Below are 19,880 nucleotides of genomic sequence, written 5' to 3' on the forward strand. Positions count from 1 at the left end.
TGGAAGTCCTGTAGATCTGAATGATACTGTTTTTAAGTTGCAGCAGGAATTTCTAACTGGTTGTAATCAGAAGCTAGGCCAAAGCACTGTTAGTCTCTCAGCTGTGCTGGGTGGTGTTGCTAGACTGGGAATCATACCCAGAGACTGAAATAATGGTGCAAGCTGCTGTCAACAGACTGAAAAGAGGAGTGGAATGGGAACCTAGAGAAAGTGGTGGTGAGATTGAAACAAAAATATGAGTTTGGAGGAGGTAGATTGTAAGAAAGCTATGACAAGGGACAAAATGCAGCTGATAGAATCCCCTCTGGTAGGAATTCTCTACTCCTAGTAGCAGCTGCCTTGTGGCTGAGCAGGGACACTCAATATTTTATAAGAATACTAAATTCTTCAGGCAGAGGAACAACAGAAAAAACCCACAACAAAACTCTGTTTAAGTGACAGGTAAAATCACACCACTTTTATTAATTAATGAAGCCTTTGAAAGTGCTGGCAAGTACTTGTTCCACAGAGCAAGTTCACTGCTGATAGTGGCTACAGGGCTGTCCTGTGTGAAGCAGTTCAGCAGTGTCTGATTTTTGTTCTGACTGCTTCCTGTTTCCCTTGGTCTCAAAATCTGTGCAGCCTTTGGGGGTTACAACTCAAAGTACTTCCAGGTGTCTAAACAAATCTGTGTTAGAGATTTGTTGGATAGGTACAGAGCACCACGAGTGGATGTGCAGCATGCAGTAATCATTTCCTAGCAGGACTACAGTTCATGCAGCCCCTCTATTTTAGTGTCAGGCAGGAGAAGCTGTGCTGAGGCTATTGAGCAGCCCGTGGGTAGCAAGGCTGTCCTCTCCCTCGTCCAGGGACTGGTCCCAGGGGGTGCCCCCATGGCCTGGGCTGGCCAGGGTGGGGTGCACGAGCTCCCAGGGTCCGTGGCTGTGTCGCAAACACTTGTGATGGTGGGGTGAAGGCTCCTCTCCCCCTGGCCATGGGGCTGCCAGCCAGGAATTCTCCTCTGCCTGGTTTCCCAGCAGGTCTGGTTCCATTCTGAGACTCCATCTTCTTGTCTAGAGCAAAGATTATGAATGTTATTTTCTCAGGAGCAAACAGTGACTTTTGTCCTCTCCCCAGTGGCTGCTGTTTCTTTTCTGTGCAATAACCAGAGTGTCTGGGGATTTGTGTTAAAGCATCTGAGTGAAGAAACCAGGAATAAGAATGTTCCCCTCCTCTCCCCCACTCAACAGCCAGTACAAGTTTCTGCTGCCCAACCTCTCTTTTCAGGCTCTTACTGATGCATTTAAAGAACAGAATAATCCTGCCTGCCATGCTGGTACCTAGGCATGGGGTGGCTGTGGGTAATTCCTGATTTTAGTCTTTATTTTCAGGGCACTCAAAACACTGCCAGCACTATTTCCACTTAAATGAATGCCTTGAGTCTGCTTTGGAGAGGATCTGTATTGGGTTACTCTGAACCCTCCAGTTTATCTCAGCCCATTGAATTCAAGGGGGTTATGGTGGCACTAGTTTGCTCTTCTTACCTGTACCAGGATAAAATCAAAATCTCTCAAGTGATTTTCACAAATGTGAGCTGGAGGCTCTAGCAGTCAGGAAGTGGCTGGTTGAGGTTGAGCCTGGAGGATCCAGGATTTTCTTTGAAAATAACTCGATCCTGGTGCTAATGCCTCCTCCTAGTTCTCTCTGCCCAGCCATGGACCCCCACTGCAGAGTTTAGAGCATTCATTTATTTACCCTAAGACTTAACCCAATCCTCCTAGAATCCTGAAGTCTCTGCCTCATTCATGACGAATTTTCCAATGAAAAGCTCAACTCAGGAAAAAAAAAGTCAGACTCAACCCATCAGACCTGAAACAACACTGAGTTTAAACATTTTTTTCCAGAATAAATTGCTGGTTTCATGACCAGCATGGTTAATAGCTGGGTTATGAATCATAATTTTGGATTACAATTCCCACCATGACAAGCCTGTGTGAGATATAATCCAGTCTAAAAATGTGCCCCTCCTGTGTGTCCTTTGGCAGGTGGACTTCTGTGAGAAGGACAAAATCTGTTCTAATTAGACTCATCCAATCCCCTGCTAAGATGCATCCCTCCAGTTTCTCAATCCTATCAGTCATTTGGATGGCAAAATGAGCCTTTTCTGAAGGGAGATTGTTTAATTTTTACCTTCTGCTTGTTTGGGGGGACTTTCAGTCTTTGTACTTGGTGTAAGTAAATCCTCCAGATCTTGCAGCATAGGATTGGTACTGGTTTTGTTGTTTCTCTTGTTTTTCTCCTCTTCACGTTGCTGCATCAATAAAAACAATTTGGTTTCATTAAAAACTGCAGATGTAATCTGGGAAATGGTCTGGTGTCATGTTTGCCTGGCTAAGTGTTGGTATGAATGAAATTCTTTGCTAAGTTCAAAGTGCTGAATCCTGGTCCAATGATCAAGTATTTCCAGGAAGGGGAAAACCAGCTGTACTTCTGATGTGCAAAATAGCAAGCTATTATGGGATGTGACCTCTCTGTGCAGCTACACATTAAATGCCATCAGAGGGTACTGAACAGGCATAAAATATATCATCTTCTTATGTCATCAGTGTGTTCAGAAGTGAAGAATGATTTAAAAGCATATGCTAGGCAGCAAAATTGAAGTATTTCAAAGGTGGCTTTGACAGACCAGTACCCACCATTTGCATTTTCTTCTTCAGCTCTGCATTGGCGCGCTGATACGCTTTAGACACAGCATTCAGGTAATAGATGGTGAGGCTAAAAGAGAAAACATGTTGCTGCAGTGACAGGATCAGGGGAAAGAGGAAGTTTCCCAAGGAGGGAACATGCAATGTTTTGCCAACCTTCTAATTAATAATTTTCCCACCAGCTGTCTCTGAACTTAATTTTGAAGCTGAAGGTTTAGGAAAAATTTGGGCTGCCTGTGGCATGGTTAGCTGAGACAGGCTGAGCCCATCCAGAGATCAGTTCTGCTTGAACAGAAGCAAAATGACCAACCTGCCCTCGTGCCCCCACCTTGGCTGGCCATGGGCTCTCTCTGCTTCCTTTGTACCAACCTTGGGGAATCCAGGCACCAGCCTTGGAACTGCCACCAGGTAACACAGGGACCTCAGGAAAAACTGGGAAATTGGTGGTAGAATAGGGCCTTGATGCCTCTCCTTGAGCAGTGCTCAAGGAACAGTCCTCCTTCCCCCTTTTCCAGGACCAGCTGCATCCTGCATCCCTGGATGGGGCCCTTGTGAGTGAGCAGAGACAGGAACTGAGGGCAAGCAGAAGCCAGGCTGGAGAAGAACCAAGGACTTCAGTTTTCTCTTTTGATCCTGTCTTCTCCAAAAAGGGCATGGCAAAGCCAGGGGAATACTGAGCCAAGCTGGAGGGAGCTGAAAGCTAAGGGGGGTTGGGAGAGGGCATGCTGGCTGCCAGCCTCTGGCACACAGGGAGCCTGTGCTTTAAAACATGCCCAAGCCTCTGGGTCTGTCTCACCACCTCTGACACTCAACAGCCAGTAATATTTGGGTAGGAAAAAAATATCTCCTCTGACTTTTGTGGAGTGCCTTTATTTTTCTAAATTATAACCAGTTACTCCTTGCCATTCCCAGAAAAAGCACCAGCTGTTCAATTCACTGCTATAGTTGTTTGCAATTTTTTTTTTAATAAAGTAGAAAATTCTCTTACAAAAGGAAAAAAAATTGTTTTTTCTTTTTGCTCTTCTGCAAAGGTGTGATAGTTTTATTTTTTCTATGTTATCAAGCTCATTGTCTAGAAAATACTACTTTGTAATCAGGGCTGTGAATAAGAATGGTGTTGATAACACACTGATGTTTTTGTTTCACTAATTCTTGTTTATCCTAAGTAGAGCAAGGATCTTTGTTTTTGTCTCAAGCTCTTCCTGTAAGGAGCTAAACAAAAGAACCTGGGAGGTGGGACAGGTGACCTGAACTGACCAAAGGGATATTTTGACCATACAATGTCGTGCCTGGTGTATAGAGAGGGTAGTTACCTTTAACAGGGCCAATCTGGCTTTGGGAAGGGGTGTCTGAAATGGGTCTGTACATGGTGAGCAGCTGTAGTGTGTGTCACTAATTTTTTCCTTTTTATTATTATTACAATTTACTGTTATTACTATATTTTACTTTGATTTTAATTATTAAGCTGTTTTTATCTCAATCTCCATGTTTTTCTTTGATTTTCCCCCTCATTCCATCAGGACTGGGGAGAGAGAGAAGAGGTTGAGCAAGTAGCTGGGTAGTGCCTAATTTCCATGTGGGTTTAAACCATGACACCCTGGCACCCCTCTTCTCTGATGTATTGCTTCCCCAGTTCTGAGGAGAGTGTGGGTCACTGTCCTTTTCTAGCCTGCATAGGAATTTTAATTTTCACCCCTTCTTGATACAGTGAAATGCTTCTGTCTTCTGTCAGGAAGCTCTGCAGACTTGAAACTACTCTCAGCCTGGGTGGGATTAGGTCATGTGCCAATGGGCACAACATCTTTCATCCTTTGTCTGTATTTCCTATTTCCCTTGTCCCTGAGCAGTTAAAAGCAGGACAGTGAGCTTGACACCCATGTCACCCACTGGACCCCATCATTGTTTGAAACCAGGAGCTAAGAACCATAATAAATAGAAGATGCATTTTGGATTGCACCTGGATAAAAAAGAAGGGATTGTCATGGCTAGAGAAAATTACTTAATTTAGTCCATAGAAGTGGAAAACACATTTTTTGAGAGGCTGCAATCAAAATCAAGAGACTGTCCATTTGCAATCCACCTGTTGCTCTTTGTAGAGGCTATTTTTAGTTAGGCTGGATTGCAGGTTGCCTTGCCTGCTGCTTTGAGAGCTTGTGGCTCTCTGCTCATCAGGACTAAATGCAGCTTTTGAATTTCCCTGGTTTCAAACTCTTGCAAAACTGGATGGGGCTCATCATAAGGACCAGCTTCAGCTTAACCCTGTCTGCCTGTCAGCACCACAGCAGAAGTAGAAAATTTTCAGAGACAAGGCATGAAACTGGCACTTGACTGAAAAGGAGAAAAGGGCCAAAGCCTTAAGAAACAATCTTGTTTGGTTGCGTGATTTTGTCTGGATTATCACAGGCAAGGTGAGTATGTGGATAGCAAGCAGTGCCTCTGCAGGACACCCAGTGCTCTCAGGGCATGTGAGCTACTGCCAAGGGGCTGTAGGTCTGGCTGGTCCAGGCACCATGGGGGAATCCACTTCCTTAGGGCTGTGATTCTCTTGGGAGCTGAGCAGCTGGAAATCACAAGTATCAACATATACAGGCCATACAGGCAGTGTATCTGGGTGGAAAGTGAGGATGTTTTAGGAAACATGGACATCAGTAACTCTCAGCTCTCAGAGGGGAATCAGGGCAGAGACAGAACCGTGTCTCTGGACACAGGAGAGATGGACTGATGGCAAGTCTGTGGTGTAGGCATAGCCAATACTGGAAAGGGTGTGATAAAAGATGTCTCTTCAACAAATACACTGAGTTTGTGCTGTTACTTTTCCCAACTGTCAGTGAAGGGAAAGGGCAGGAGCTTGCCATTGGAAAAAACCAATTATTTTCAAAGGTATTACTCTCTCCCATCGGCTTTTTTGAGGATTGCATCTAAGCCCCAGATGAGCTGCAGCCCTTTTGTAAAGGTGGCACACTTGGGGTGTTCTGCAGTCTTTATTTTGTGTTTGCAATAGTATCTGCCAGTGCTACTGTGAAGCCCACAGGAACAGAGTTTATAATTCAGTAATATGCTTGTCCATACTGGGGATGTGGTGTGAGACTTCTTGTCTCCTGCACTGACCTGATCTGATTCGTACAGGTGTAGGATCTGCCTGCACAAGCTACAGTACCCGATCATCCTTTTTAGGTTAAAATGAGCAAGTACTTTGGGGCAGGTAGAGAGATGACATGTCATCTTCAGTTTAATTAGGATTTTTCTCAAGTTGTTTGTATGAGTTGTATGAGTAACTTTGTATGGGACTTGTATTTGATATAATTTTAATGGCATTACCTTCAGTGTAGCTATGCAGAATGAAGCATCCCAGTGCCCAAGGGCAGATGTGTGGGATCAACCCAGAGGCTCATCTCCAACGTGTGTGGATGCCCCAGAAAGAGTCAGAACAGGAAGCTCTGCATGCAACAGGCTCCCCAGCTCTCTCCCCACCTCCCATTGATTAATCTGAAATGCTCAGAACTGCCTACAGAATTTGGCCACAGGCCTCCCACTCATTTTGATAGCTTTGGAAAACCTCAAGAACAGTGCCAAAGATATCTTTTTTTTTAAAAAAGGACAGCTGATCCTAGCACTGCTGGAGGTGCTGGGGATTTAAAAAAGATTTCAAAGCTGAAATGCTCAAACGACACTAAAACAAATAGCAGATGTATTATTTGGAAAATGCAAAAGTAAAACCCCCCAAACCCAAACAAAGCTCACAACTCTTCATGATTTTGGAACATGTAATGTTTGAATGCCCTGTCTTGGCTGTGCTCTAAATGCCACCAGCTGTGACAGAAATTGCTTCTCCAAAAGGCATCAGGCTGAGACTGTCCATTTATTTCCTGCTGGATACAGAAAATTTTTCATATGGAAGCTGTGACAGTTTTGATATCTACAAGGTCTGTGTCAGCAATGTATTTCATCCATAAAGTTGTGTTTAATTGGGTCAGGTAATTAAATTTTTGGAAATTGGGTTAGGCAAAGGTAAGGGGGTGGGGGTAGGGAGCATGTGGCTGCTCTGATCCATGCTGTTATCTCAGCAGAAGCTGTTATTAGACCTGACCAATATCCCAGAATTTTTTTCCAACCTTCTCCCCCAAGCCAGGCATGTAATATTGCAAAGAAAACTTACACCATGAGCAGAATTGCAGGTATGATCAGTCCTGGATTTGCCACATAGCTGAAGATCTTTGCAACAAACAGTGGAAAATCAAGCTCGATGGTCTCTTGAATGACATCATACATCCTTTTCTTCCCACTGGAAAGACAAATGCCAGTTAAGGAGTGTAGATACCTTCTGGAGGAACAAATGCCTGTAGTCTCATAGTGCTAAACAGCTTGTTTCACCTCTTAATGGGACATCAGCTTGCTGTTGGCCACCAAGAAGTTTGAAATGCCTTTATTTTAAATTACTATTGGTTTGTTCACTCCCCTCCTCTCTCCCCTCATTGTTTATCTAAATAATCTTTGCTAGGCTAACTTGCTCCTGGAGTCAATACATTTAATTCCACACTTGACTCCTTTATGAGTCGTGCCTATTTACCCCTCTGAAATAGATAAAACCCTACAGACCACATATTTCTGATGAATATCTTGTTAAGTATGGCCTTTTCATGGTAGAGATGACTTTCCATATGCAAATTCCAGCTTTCTGAAATAATGAGCCAACTTGAAGAGCTGCTAAGTAATGACAAAAATAGCAAGCTGTGATTATTGCTTAATAGGAGACTCAGTGAAAGAGTAATTTCAAACGGGATTGATAAAGCAGATGAGAGTATTCTGTATGGAAGAGTGAGTCTGTAAAGAGCTGGATTATGTAATTGACCTTCCTGTCTCCCCAGCATCTCTGGGTCTGGGAATTCAAATGCAGGAGTGCTATTCCTCCAATTTAGGCTTGGTGCCTCCCAGGAGCTTGTGGGATTCCCATCAGGTGGGTGTTGGACTCTGACACAATGATGAGAGTCAATAAAGAAAACTTGGATAAACAGTACCCCAACCTCATCAAGTGCCAGGAGCTCAGGAGAGCCAAGCTTCCAGTTGAGCTGCCAAGGGTCTGAATCAGGCTGAGCAGCTTTTGAAGGGTTGATTGGGAATTGAAATAGCTCTTTCACATTGCAGATTAGTCATCTCCAAATGATAGTGTGCGTGCAACAAGTCACTTGTCAGATCTTCTGACATTACTCCTTGACACCTGTCCTTGCTATAGAACTGAGGGTATTTTGGTCTCTTGCCTTTCCCCTGAGCCTTTTAGCTTTCTGATGTCATTCTCCCTCAGCAAGCAGATAACCTAAAACAGTGCATCTACAAGAACAATTTGTTCCAGGCTGGCTCCTTGCTGAGTCAGATTCAGCAGGCCCAGGAACTGGCATTATTCAATCAAATTAAACTTTATTGGCACGTTAATCCAGTCCACTAAATGCTTTGTGCAGTGCTGATTCTGTCTTAATTAAAAAAGTGCCCCACAACATTTAAATAAGACCCAAACACTAAAAATTTTACATGCTCACCTCTATCAATTTCCTGCTATTTGCCAACTAAAATCAGCATGTGAAACGCATCCTTTGGACTCATTTTGTTTCATCGATGTTCCAAAAAGCCTTTGGGATCCTCCAGCTGGGTTTTTTGTTGTTTTGTGTTTGTTTGTTTGTTGTTTTTACTAGGGGCTGCACCTTGCTGTCCCACCCTGCTGTTCTCTGGTGCTTTCATCAGTGTGTGTTGGGAAAACACTGGGAATCATGTAGCAGAGGAGAGCAGCAGACAGGAGCAGGTTCAGTGCTCACAGCCTCCTGTTTACACCCCATAGCTGTACATGACCCTTTGCCTCACATTGCTAAGGATTTAAACACTTCACTATCTCTGCTGGAGTCCAGTCCTTCTAACTTCATGAAAATTTTGTTCTCATGTACCAGAGAACAAGAATATCCTTTTTGGTGTTTAGGTAGTACCTGAAAGGTCCACAGTCAAAGGAGGGAGGCAGGGACATGATGGTGTAAGCCACAGGCAGGAGGCTGAGGAAGAGGATCAGCAGCACCAATCCCATGTAAAAATTGTTAGACTTGGATGCTTTGAAGACTCTGGCATGGGGGACATTGCTACTCATTACAGCCCAGCACTGAAAATACATGGAGGTTAATAAGCGCAGCACGTTGATACCCACGAGCCCTGGGGCATAAAAGGATCCCATCCTGGAAAGGAAAAGAGAAGGACAGGCACTGTTTGTTGGCAGACTGGAAGGTTTGCTTCTCTCAAGAACAGAAAAGGAGGTGTTCGTGTGCTGACAGGTTTGTTCACAAACAGAGGCTGAGCGGGCTGAGAGGTGCTACCCTCTTCTCCCACAGTAGCAGCCACCTGCACCCACAGGTTATGGTAGGGTCCCCCTCACTGAGGACCAGCAAAGCCTCAGACTTCTCAGGAGTTGCAAAGAAAATGTTCCAGTTTGTGACAAAAATTTCTTCGAGATGGCTTGGAAAATGTTATGTGAGTATAACCAGCAGAGAGAGTCCCACTTTTATAGTTAAGCACAGAAAGCCAATCATTCAGTAAAAACAGAAACCAAAGCCTGTCTAGTTGGCTTGGAAGCTTTCTAACTCCACTCCACTTTAGGTTTTCTAAATAGCATGAAAAACAAAGAAAAAGGAAATATCTTACCAAATCATTCCCTGGTTGAAAACCAAACCCAAAACGTTGCCACTAATGTCAAACTCTGCATAGGATGGCTGTATGGGGAAAGAAAGAAAAGTGTGCTGTTGCTAGAGGTACCAGCTATTGTTTTCTGCTGGGTGCAGGATGCTTATTTAAAGCTGGCAAGCAGGGATTCCTGGAAAGGCTCCTGCTTCATGCACACTGCTTGGATGACCTGCAGCAGGGTGGGGAAAGCAGAACTGGAGCTACTGCCTTTGGGCTGCTGCTTCTCTCTTGGCTTCCTGAAAATTGGAAAGATATATCGAGGTGCTTAGAGCTGCTCTGTGTTTCCCTCTCCCTGCTAATATGACACCAGCTGTGAGCATGGCACGGGACTACATTTAAACTCCAGCTGGTGCCTGGCTATAGACTTACAGTTCCACCCTGGTAAAATATTGAATCCTGAAGCAGTGATAATTATGAGCTGGAAGGCAAATGCTATACTGGATTATGTCTGTGTCCCTGGGTCCAAGCTGCTGAAGAACAGAAACACAGGGCAAAGGGAGACAAGTACTAGGGAATATATGACCTGATGGGTATTAGATGACATTTTTACTATGTGCTAGCTGATATGCTGCTTCATATAAATCAGTATTTTAGCTATCTGATGTGGGTGTTAATGGTGGCAGGTCCAGAAACAGGCTGATCTGATGTACTGGCAGTATTTGTTGATTTGTAGATTATTATTTTGTTAGATTTGCCTATGCTGAAGTTATTTCATCTATGTATATCTACTTCTGTGTCCACAAAACTCAAGTGATTTTTGGCAGATGAAACTTTGTGTAAAGACTTGCATTTAATGTTTTCTTGAAAAAAAGGTTGTTTTTTTTTTAAAAAATAGCTGCAATGCAGAAAATAGACTTCTAAGAAATGGTAAGTGATGCTCTTATATCTTTGGAATATTCTATGTGGTATGTCTGTTTTTCATGCCATTTGCATTTACCTAATACTCTCAGCAATTCATAAAGTTGAAGTTTATGATGTTTGTGCTTTATGATGAAAACTCAAGGGGAGCCTAGTCAGCCTTGCTTAGCTGACTGCTCACAGCTTTGGGAAGGGATGGGTCTAAACACTGTTTTCTCTGTTCTTTTGATTCTGGTCCATTTCTACTTTAAATCTTTAGCTAGAGGTTAATATTGGCTTCTTTTTCACATGAACATAAAGACAACTATCAGTGTCTGCTGTCCTCTGCCTTGAGTATTCCTATGTGAGAAGGCTGGGTTAACCAAGAATCTTATTCATTATCTGCATTAGAAAAACACATATACAATTGTGTTGGTGTCCCTGGCACCATGCTCTTCCTTCTCCTTTTTGCTGTTTTCCAGACTGTTCCTGGGAACCCTCCCAACAACTAGGCAGTGAGTGCTGATCTGCTCATAATCTTGCAAAGGTGTTTCCATCTCTGTCGGAATCCATCGGGTTTTGTTTTCTCTCATGTGAATCAATGGACTTCCCTCCATCCCTCCATTATTTTATTTTGTGTTTTGTGCAGCTCCAGTACTGACTGCTTTGGTAATGGAGCCTTTAGGAATACCAAAGAGCCCAGAGGTGTTGTGTGTTACACACACTTGAGAGGGGAAGGAAATGCTCCTTGTTCCACTGCAGCAGAAGAAATTCCAGCTTCCAGCAGCAATGGAAGATGCTGCTGTGAGAAGAGCAGGCTCCTGCCTGCAGGGTGGGCAATGAACAGGAAGGTCTGGGGCTCTGAAAAGGGGTATAGAAAGGCCCAAGGTTTTGGGGTGGTAACAACTGAATGAACACCAGATTATTTCTTTTTTAAGTCAGCTTCATGTTGTAAAGGTCTCAGACGGGTAGGAGAACTGCATTTTTCTGGAGTTCTTAGTGGGATGGAGCTGACTGACCCAGAAAAGTTATGCATAGGCTGTGTACACCAATTATATTATCAGGCAAGACCAGACAACCACTGGAATAATTCAAATTCATTTGTAGTGTGTGACCAAATGTCCCTAAATTAATTTTATCTTCTTGGCTGTAAGATACTGACTCGGTTATAAGATACTTACAAATCCAGCCTCTAGGTCCCAGCACCAACAGTAATTCACAAATCTGACAAAGCAAGCTCGGATGAAATCTCCCACCAGAATGGTTATGTAGGTCACCAGGATATCAGACACAGTGAGCCTTACGAACTCCTGCAATTTAAAAGAAGGAAAAAAACCCACATTAACTCCTATAATTTCAGTAGCACATTCAGGACTGTATTTTTTATTTAGCCATTTGTCTTTATATGACAGTAATCTTCAGAAAAGCATGCCTTCAGCAAACTCCCTGCCTGTTTTCAAACACTGTGCAGTGCCTAAGCTTTACCTCTGTGCTTGGGAGCTACAAGCTCTGTTATAGCTGTTAGACCTGATAGCTGCTGCTGGCATTATTGACTGCACTGCATGGTGTGGCTGCACAGAAAGTGGGAGCAGAATGCTAATGCTGCAGTGCTGCTGCTGTAAAATATACATATGCCCTCAGTTGTTTTGGTTGGCTGTAGCTCCGGTATGGCTCAGCTATGTAACTTTTACAAGGACTCCTAAGAAAATTGTTCAGCTGTAAATGAGCTGTATGTACATGTAGAGAAAGGAGATAGGAAGACAAGAAAGATAAAATTGCAGGCAGAAGGAAGACTCATGAGGTGGAAATAACTGGTGGCCCAAGGATTCAAAAGGAAAGACACAAGAAATGTTTTTAAAGTATGAGGGGGGAAAATGAAGATCTGCTGAATGACAGCTCAGCTGCACTGAGGGTCAGCTCCTTCTGAGGGGTGACAGTGGCTAGTCTTTTCCCACATGACTGAGAACCACTTGGCTTTTGAAGATGCCTTGAGTGTGTACAGGAATGCATAGCCTTGTAGTTTATGGAAAGCCCTATCTCTGTCAGCCAGTAAACAACTTCTTTTACTTTATAAATTGTGCATAGTCTGGCTGCAGATCTTTTTGGTGCAAGGTAAATGTTGCAGGGTAGATTTGAGTGGTGGAACTCTGAGGACCTGGAGGCCACCCTGCCTGCCTTTCAAGGGGGGTACTTTTGCCTAATTCTGCTTTCATCCCATGGCCTCATGCTGCATTATGGATTGGGACATGTCAGGAGTTCCCTCGAGGCATGTCCTCTGGTTGGGTTTTATACATGCACCAAAGCCTCTCTGGAACAAGTGCAACAATAAATGGAGAGGAGAGGTTTGCTTCAAAGGCACAGTCATGATCTGAACAAGAACGTGGTGCCTGTGTGGCTGCAGACTGCCTGGCCTTTTGTGCTCCTCACAGCCAGTGCCTCAGAGCTGTGCATGCCCTGGCTGCTCCCAGCTGAGGATTTCACCACCATGGCTTGAGAACCATGGCCAAGGGCTTGTAGTGCTTTGTTGATGCTGCAGGAGAGTGATGGAAAGAGCTGCTGCTTGTGAAGAAAATTTCAAGCCTGGAAATGTGAGATATCAAGAGAAAAACAAAAATGAACCATCCCAAACCACCCCAGAGACTTGCTAAATAATGAATTTCTTACGATGCCAACAGTTGTCTCCCAGCAGGGTCCCCTGGGTACGTCTGCAGGATCAAGGGGAGGTGGGGTGACAGTGCTGTCATTCCCTGCAGACGAGTTGTGGTGACCAAGCAGTGTCCAGTGTGTGATGTTTTTTACCACATCCTCTTCTGCCAGCTGCAAGAAAGAGACCCACCCCCCCCCCAACAAAACCATCAGAAAATAGAAAACAGAGAGGTGTTTGAAGAAATCCAAGGCATTCAATTCCTCCCTTCTCCTTACCAGCTACCACCCCTTGTATAAATATCTGTCCACAACAGAGTTACAGTGCTGGCAATAGCACAGAAACCCCTCTTTTGCCAGGAGCAGGGAAGCAGCAGCTGAGGATGTGTCAAGGCTCCATGAGTTTTTGGGGAACAAGCAACGTGCTCCCTGCTCATGGAGGTGTCAGGCCTCCTTCAAGACTCCTGTATGCAGACATAACCTTCACTCAGTCCTCCTTTGCATCGTTCATAATTTTTCAGGGCAGAACAAATTGCCTCAATTCCTCTAATTTTTCTCAGTTTAAAACAGAGTAATTTTTTCTGTGGATAAGTTATCCTTTCCTGCAGTTATCTGCCCACAACACGCTACCAGGATAATGTTAAAAAGGGGAAGCAGGGGAAGAGGATTATAAACTGTACCCTCAGGGTCTGCAGTAATAGAAATTGCACACAGTGTCAGATGGAGAAAAAAATAGAATTACCCTAACATGCTGTGATTATAGCAACACAATAACTACACTCTGTTCAGGGCTGTAAAGAGAAGCCAGAGACTCTGTTTGGTGAGTCTCCCTGGGGCACTGCTCAGGAGGATTGGGGACAGAGCAAGCACCTGCTGCAGAAGGGGTGATTGTCCCTGCTGGCTCTGGGGACAGGCTGTGCTCATCCTCAACTCTGGGAAGTGCTATTTGACCGTGGCTTTTTGCCTCAGCTCTTACTTTTTCGTTGACATCATCCATCAAGGCCAGCAGGAAGGTGTAGAGGTTGCCCAGGAAGAGAGCAAAGATCCGCCCCAGCTGCCACTTCAGCCCAATGCGGGGATGGTAATTCTCTAGTGCAGCGATGGTTTCAAACAGCGGGGGGCAAAACATGCCCAGCAAGGACATCACAATTTCAACCTGCCACCCGAGGAAAACGAGATAACTAATAGTAACAATAGTGACTATCTTACTGTGAGCAGAGTGGGAGCTGCCCACCACTGGCTGGGTATTTCTGAAGGATTTATAAAGGGGAGGGAGTCAAAGCAAACTCAGCTCCTGGCTTTGCTTGGTGTGCAGGCAGCACAGCGTCAGACCCCAGGGCAGGTTGCATGACTTGCTCTTGCAGGGGCACTTTTGCTCTTATCTTAAAGGGATGAGCTCCAAAGAATTTGCTCCCTGTCAGTCCAGACTCATGAATATTTAGGTTCCTCAAGTACCTTGCAGTACTGCTTGCATCAGCTCCAAGGTTCTTATTTTAGTTTCAGAGGAAGCGCAAGACTTGGCTTGTGTGCATAAAGATAATTAGTCAATGCTAATGTTTATTTTCCACATTCAGCACCTTTGCTTTTGCAGAAGGCATCTACAGACTTGAATGGAAGCACATCAAGATCTCTGTTTTGCAGCTCAAGAAAATATGTCCCAGTGGTGTCTTTGTTCCTCTTTATCATGTCAGATACTAGGTTGTAGTGTGGTCAATGAGGTCACTGGCCAGTCAAGGTTAGCACAGGCATAACTTACAGGCTTTAAATTTTTTCATCACCCTAAAGCCCCATGGCCTGTATCTGTACAGGTGCAGGCAGTCTCTGACTCCTCTCTGTGCTTTTCTTTCCAGGAGAAGTAACACTACCCAGCACTGTATTTATCCAGAGCTCACACTGCCATCATGGAAAGGTGACATCAGACATTAAACTTTTTTTTAAATAAGATTTCTTTTTTTTTGGGAAAAATCTGTAGTGATGAATCAAAGCATTTTGTAAGCAAGTGCTATCTTTCTAAAGTTTTCTGAAGGAATTTTGAAAATGCATAGTTTTGAATTTAATTTGGCTTTGATATATAAATACATGATAATGCAGTAAGCATTGAAATTAAACCTTTCCATAGGTTGAAATATTTTTTTGCTATATATGAAGAATTTAAAAATTTGAATTTCTCATTCCAAAATCAGAGACAGAAAAACTTTGATAATTGAATTTTTTTTGCAGATTCTAAAATTTTATTCCTGTTAATCAAGGTGGATGACAAAGATTTGATTTTAGAATTATATCTGATTATGGACATTTCTAATACCCAGAGAGCTTTCTAGTACAAGAGAGTTTGTAAGTGTTGTAATGCAACCTGATTCTTAACATGGTGATCAGTGTTGAAAGGGCTGAAAAGCCATTGACTTTTCTAGTGATTTATTATAAGAGCATTTTCCCTTCTCTGCAGGAGGTGTTAATTTGCCCTAGGAACTTTCAGTGAGACCAATGTGCATTGCAGCTACAAGAAGTGCAAAGGTACTGAAGGGGAATCCTGAGCCCTGGTAGGGAATCCCCCTACCTTGGATGCTGTCCTTAACCTGTGGCAATTAATATTCTGATGTCCAAAGCAAATTATCCCAGCAGAAGACTTGAAGCAAAATTTCCTTACCTCATTTCTTTCATACCACCCAACATTTTGCATTTTAGAAAATGTCTGGGAGCGTTTCACCACAAAATAAATGAGGTAGCCACTCCCACACAAGCAGCATATGATGAGAACATTGGCCAAAACCCTCAGGAACCTCCTCAGGTGGATATTCTCATCCTTGTTGCTTTCTTGCTCATCTACAATAGACTCCTGAAAAAAAACAGGGATGCTCAAGAAATTAGAATGGATATCTTGCACCACAAAGCATAAGGTGACATCACAAGGTTGTGAAATGCAATCTTCTGCTATTGTGGCTCTATCCACCTTGGTAGTTTTGGTTAAATTCAAACTAAGCTTCATAGAGGCATCCTGGTTTGACTGAAAGATATAAAATGGCAAAGAGCCTGACATATCCCAGGGGAACCACACTCTAAATTAATACAAATTCTTTTAAAATTCAGTAGAAGGGAGTTAGGGGAATCTGGATCTGCCATGGATCAGCACCATGCCCTGTTCATATGGAGAGAAGCTGAGCAGGTATCTGGATTTCCCTTACATCTCTGCCATTGGTAGGTGCTGGGAGTGTCTCCAGGAGCAGGTTTAGGTTTACCTTGAAGCTGGTGGTGATGGATGCAAACTTGTTGTCTGCTGTCTCTGGGTTGCCAATGAGGTAGTCCCAGCTGGTGAACATTTTCCAGCTGAAAATGAAGTTGTCATCATCCCCATCTCCTGTGCTTTCATTGGCATTGCGTGCCATCCTGTGTAAGGACGTGTGCAGTGATAAGGTCAGACTGTTCACAGAGCCACCACCTACTCTTCAGCTTTGCAGAGCTCAGGTAAGATGGAGTGGGGCAGCCATTATTGGGGTTTGGGAATGACTAAAATGTGCCATTGGACTTTAGTTCTAAGGAGGACTGAACTATCAACTGTCAGGCTATGCAGTTCTATTAAAAATAGTGATACAGAGAAAAAACAGCATAGGTGCTTAAGGAGGTTAAGGAATGCCATGTCCTGCTGGTGCCTAAGAAAGTCTATATACAGTGCTTCTGGATCCTAGGCTCCAGTATATGCTTATGGCTACCTTTAGTTAGTTAAATTTAGTCAAAACCCCTGTGTCCTGTCCAGTACACCCACTGCAGCACAAAGTTTTAGTGGGACTTCACTTGCTGCACAATGCTGGAGCCAAAGAGCTTGCAGCAAGTCATGCAGGGAGAGAAAAAGGATTATTCTTGTTAATCAGCATAGGAGAAGATATGGCTTCTGCTCTTTCCTCTCTATTATTTGATCCCTGAAATCCTTCTGTAAGTCCCCCTAGAGTTCCTAGCACTAGTCCCTCAAGGAAGGCAAGACAACAGATGCTGCAATTTCATGGCAAATGTACAGCAAATCCCCATGTCCCACTCCGGCCAAAGGCTCAAGAAGCTCTTTCTGCTGCATGACAATATGGCCTGTTTCAGCAAGCTATACAAATCCATGGCTTATCCTTTCTTCCAAAAAAAGGAGGACCTTTTCACGGTGTGTCCTTCAGGCAGAGATAAAGGGGCTTATATTTTTATTTTTAACTTTGCAGAGACCATTACAGCACTGACAAGTGCAGTGGCTGCATCCTCAGTGCCCTGAGGATGTGGTGGGACCCTCACTGGTGTTTGGGGTCTGTGCACAAGAGACACAGAAATTGTGGCAGGCACACACCCCCCTTTCCCCACATTCCCCCAGCCATGCAGACAAGGCTGGAACCCAGCTGTGAGACACATCTGGGTGGATTTTGCAGAGGGAGCAGTGTCAGCTGCACTTACGATCTTATAACAACCATCAGGCTGTATCCAAACACGCTGATCCCAACCATGAAATATGCCATTGGCAGCCTGTATTTCAACCAGCCAATTGTCCTCTGGTTGTTGTAGTAGCCATAAAAGAGTGCTGAGTATTTGATGTAGCCCTGGAGGTAAAGCAAAAGCAATCCTGTGTAAGCTGTGCAGCTTTTCTTCTGCAGGAAAGGGGTTTCAATAGAAAACTGAAGATTTAAAACAAGGAAAATCAATTTGGAAAAGTTTTTAGGGTCTCGTTTTGCTTGCTGCCCTGGCACCTTTGAAAGCCATATTCTTAAGAGTTTATCTTCCTAAGAGAGATAAGATGAGGGAGAACATGTTAGAGGATAGTGGCTTAAAACTAAAATGTGGTTTTGATTCATCACTCTTTCATCCCCCCAGAAAAATACATTCTTATTGCTCCTTGTGGCTGTAGCCCACCTGCTTCTCTAAGCCAATAATCAAACACTCAGATCTTGTAGAAAAGCTGTAGCAAAGGGCCTTCCTACCATGATATGAAACTTTTCCTTTCAGGTAGGAGGCAGCTGATGCTCAGTGCCTTGCAGATTTAGTTCCTTTTACTGGTTGCCACCTGCAGAGCAAATATAACTAAGGAGTGAAATCAAAGCATTACTTTCCTGTGGAAAGCAGAGCTCAGACACAATATCAACCATGTTGTCTGAAGCAGATCTATTTTTTGCTGTGCAATCTGTTAGACATTCAATGAACATGCAGATCACCTAATCTGCATTAGCAATCTCTCCCTGTTTTTCTGTCATACCTCATCCAAGTTGATGTGTATCACTGCACGTTGTACTTCTCTATTTTTTGCCCCTTGTCCTTCAGCTCCTAAGTGCACCTAGTCTGGCCATGATAGTTGACAATCTCCCCTCTGATCAAGCCTTTGGAAAGATAACTTGAAGCTCATATCAGAGCCTGTGCAACAGATCTTGTCTAGAGACATTGAAAGGTTTACATGTAAAGGGGTTTCTGGAGGCTGTCTAGCCAAGCCCCCCACTCAAAGCAGAGCCACTTGCAAAAGGAATTGTTGTGGCTTGAGGCTGTGTCCAGCTGAGCTGTAAAAATCTCCAAGGATGGAGCTCTCACGACCTTTCTGGGCCTTTCTTCTTCTTTGATCACCTTCACTTGATCAATTAAACTAATCTCCCCCAAAACTCTAGGTTTTGTATTCCTAATGTAACAAAAAGCTTTGGTCGTCCCAGGTGCCACAGAAGCTGGATTTTTGCCACAGGTCCAGGACACTGAGTGTGTTTCTACCAGTGCAAGCCTGTGGCTGGCACACCTCTGCATGGCTGCTTGGGGCTTGTAGCCTGTGTAGACACACAGTGTCTGCTGGGGAGGGGTGGTAGAAGAGCCTTGTAAAATGTAATGTCCCTGGAAGGCACTAGTGAAATTTGTTTCTTAGGTTGTAATTCCAAATCTTTGTCTTCTTGATTCATCAGATGCCAGGGACTGAAAAATTAGCTTCTCCACTCACATCATCCAGTATGTTCTTTAAACTCCATTTGTGAGACATGGTGTCTGGTGTCCAAGTGAGATTTATTCCCTTCTCTACAAATCCGTGATGTGACCTCCTTCCTGCCAAAGCATACATTTCCCCAGCTCCTCTCTCCTGGAAGGTTTTTTTTCAGGTTAATGGTGTTGGCTCTTCACTTATGCCCACTCTGATATATATTTCCCCCCTGCACCTCTCCTGTGGAGCATGCTGGCATAAGCCTCTATTCATTTTCAAAGGGCAAACCTCTGCACAGGGCTTCATTTGACATCTCCTGGCTGCAGAGGATGTTGCTGTTCAATGCTGCTCTGTAGCTGGAGATGCTCCTTGAGCTTGAATGGTCTCTCCCTGATGTCAGGAAGGGAATGGCTGATGGATGGGGATCTGTACAGCAGAGGGGTTCAGACAACCAGCACCTCAGTGACAGCAGGGGAATGTAGATGTGTGTACAAACCAGAGGCAGGAGACTGGCAAGCCATGGGAGTAACCCTTCCCTGGAAGAACACAGCCTCATCCAGAAACAAGTTTCCTTACTGTTAAGTCTATTATTTGTGGCCTTCCAGAGAAAATCAGCAGCTGCATTTAATCAACACTCCTTCAGATTTTTTTGTTTGTTTGTTTTGGAGTTTTATTTTGCTTTTTAAAATTTATTCTGGCTTAATGAGTTTAAATGCTACCTCTTGTATTTTTGCAGTGCACTGCTCAAGTAAGCTTTTCATTCCTTACACTGATATTAAACATTTCACTAATTCACCTCTGAATTCTGAATTCTGGCAGTGGGGAAAAGTGCTGGCAGAGGAAGGGTTGAGAGGAACCTCAGCAGACTATGGGGGGTAAATGAAGGCCTGGCCCTGGCAAGTTCCCAGACACCAGTATTTGAAGCCTTATTAATAAAATTAGTTTAAATAATCTGATTTACAAAAAAATAGCTTTTTTTTTTTTTGGTTGGTTGTTTTTTATTTGGTTGGTTTTTTTTTTTTTTTAATTTATTTTTTTTTTTTTTTCCTTTTAGCTCAGGAAATTTGCTAAAAAGTTCTTACAGAAGGACTGGAGCT

At 43.7% G+C, this 19,880-nt stretch overlaps 1 protein-coding gene across 1 annotated transcript in view; it reads right to left on the reverse strand.

The window, feature by feature from the left end:
* Positions 1-781: 781 nt before the first annotated feature.
* Positions 782-19,880, reverse strand: part of LOC306798945 (transmembrane channel-like protein 2) — a gene marked incomplete at its 5' end in the record, with an annotated part of 137,372 nt that continues 118,273 nt past the window's right edge. Inside the window, 12 exons of the mRNA XM_079299352.1 lie at positions 782-1,052; positions 2,170-2,290; positions 2,676-2,754; positions 6,841-6,966; positions 8,654-8,893; positions 9,357-9,424; positions 11,414-11,542; positions 12,897-13,049; positions 13,852-14,031; positions 15,523-15,711; positions 16,112-16,259; positions 17,298-17,440. Of these exons, the coding sequence (XP_079155478.1) occupies positions 802-1,052; positions 2,170-2,290; positions 2,676-2,754; positions 6,841-6,966; positions 8,654-8,893; positions 9,357-9,424; positions 11,414-11,542; positions 12,897-13,049; positions 13,852-14,031; positions 15,523-15,711; positions 16,112-16,259; positions 17,298-17,440 (1,827 nt within the window). The 3' untranslated portion in view covers positions 782-801. The remainder of the gene's footprint in view (positions 1,053-2,169; positions 2,291-2,675; positions 2,755-6,840; positions 6,967-8,653; positions 8,894-9,356; positions 9,425-11,413; positions 11,543-12,896; positions 13,050-13,851; positions 14,032-15,522; positions 15,712-16,111; positions 16,260-17,297; positions 17,441-19,880) is intronic.

This window comes from Erithacus rubecula, assembly GCF_903797595.1.
Source record: "Erithacus rubecula genome assembly, chromosome: 3".
Lineage (NCBI taxonomy): Eukaryota > Metazoa > Chordata > Aves > Passeriformes > Muscicapidae > Erithacus > Erithacus rubecula.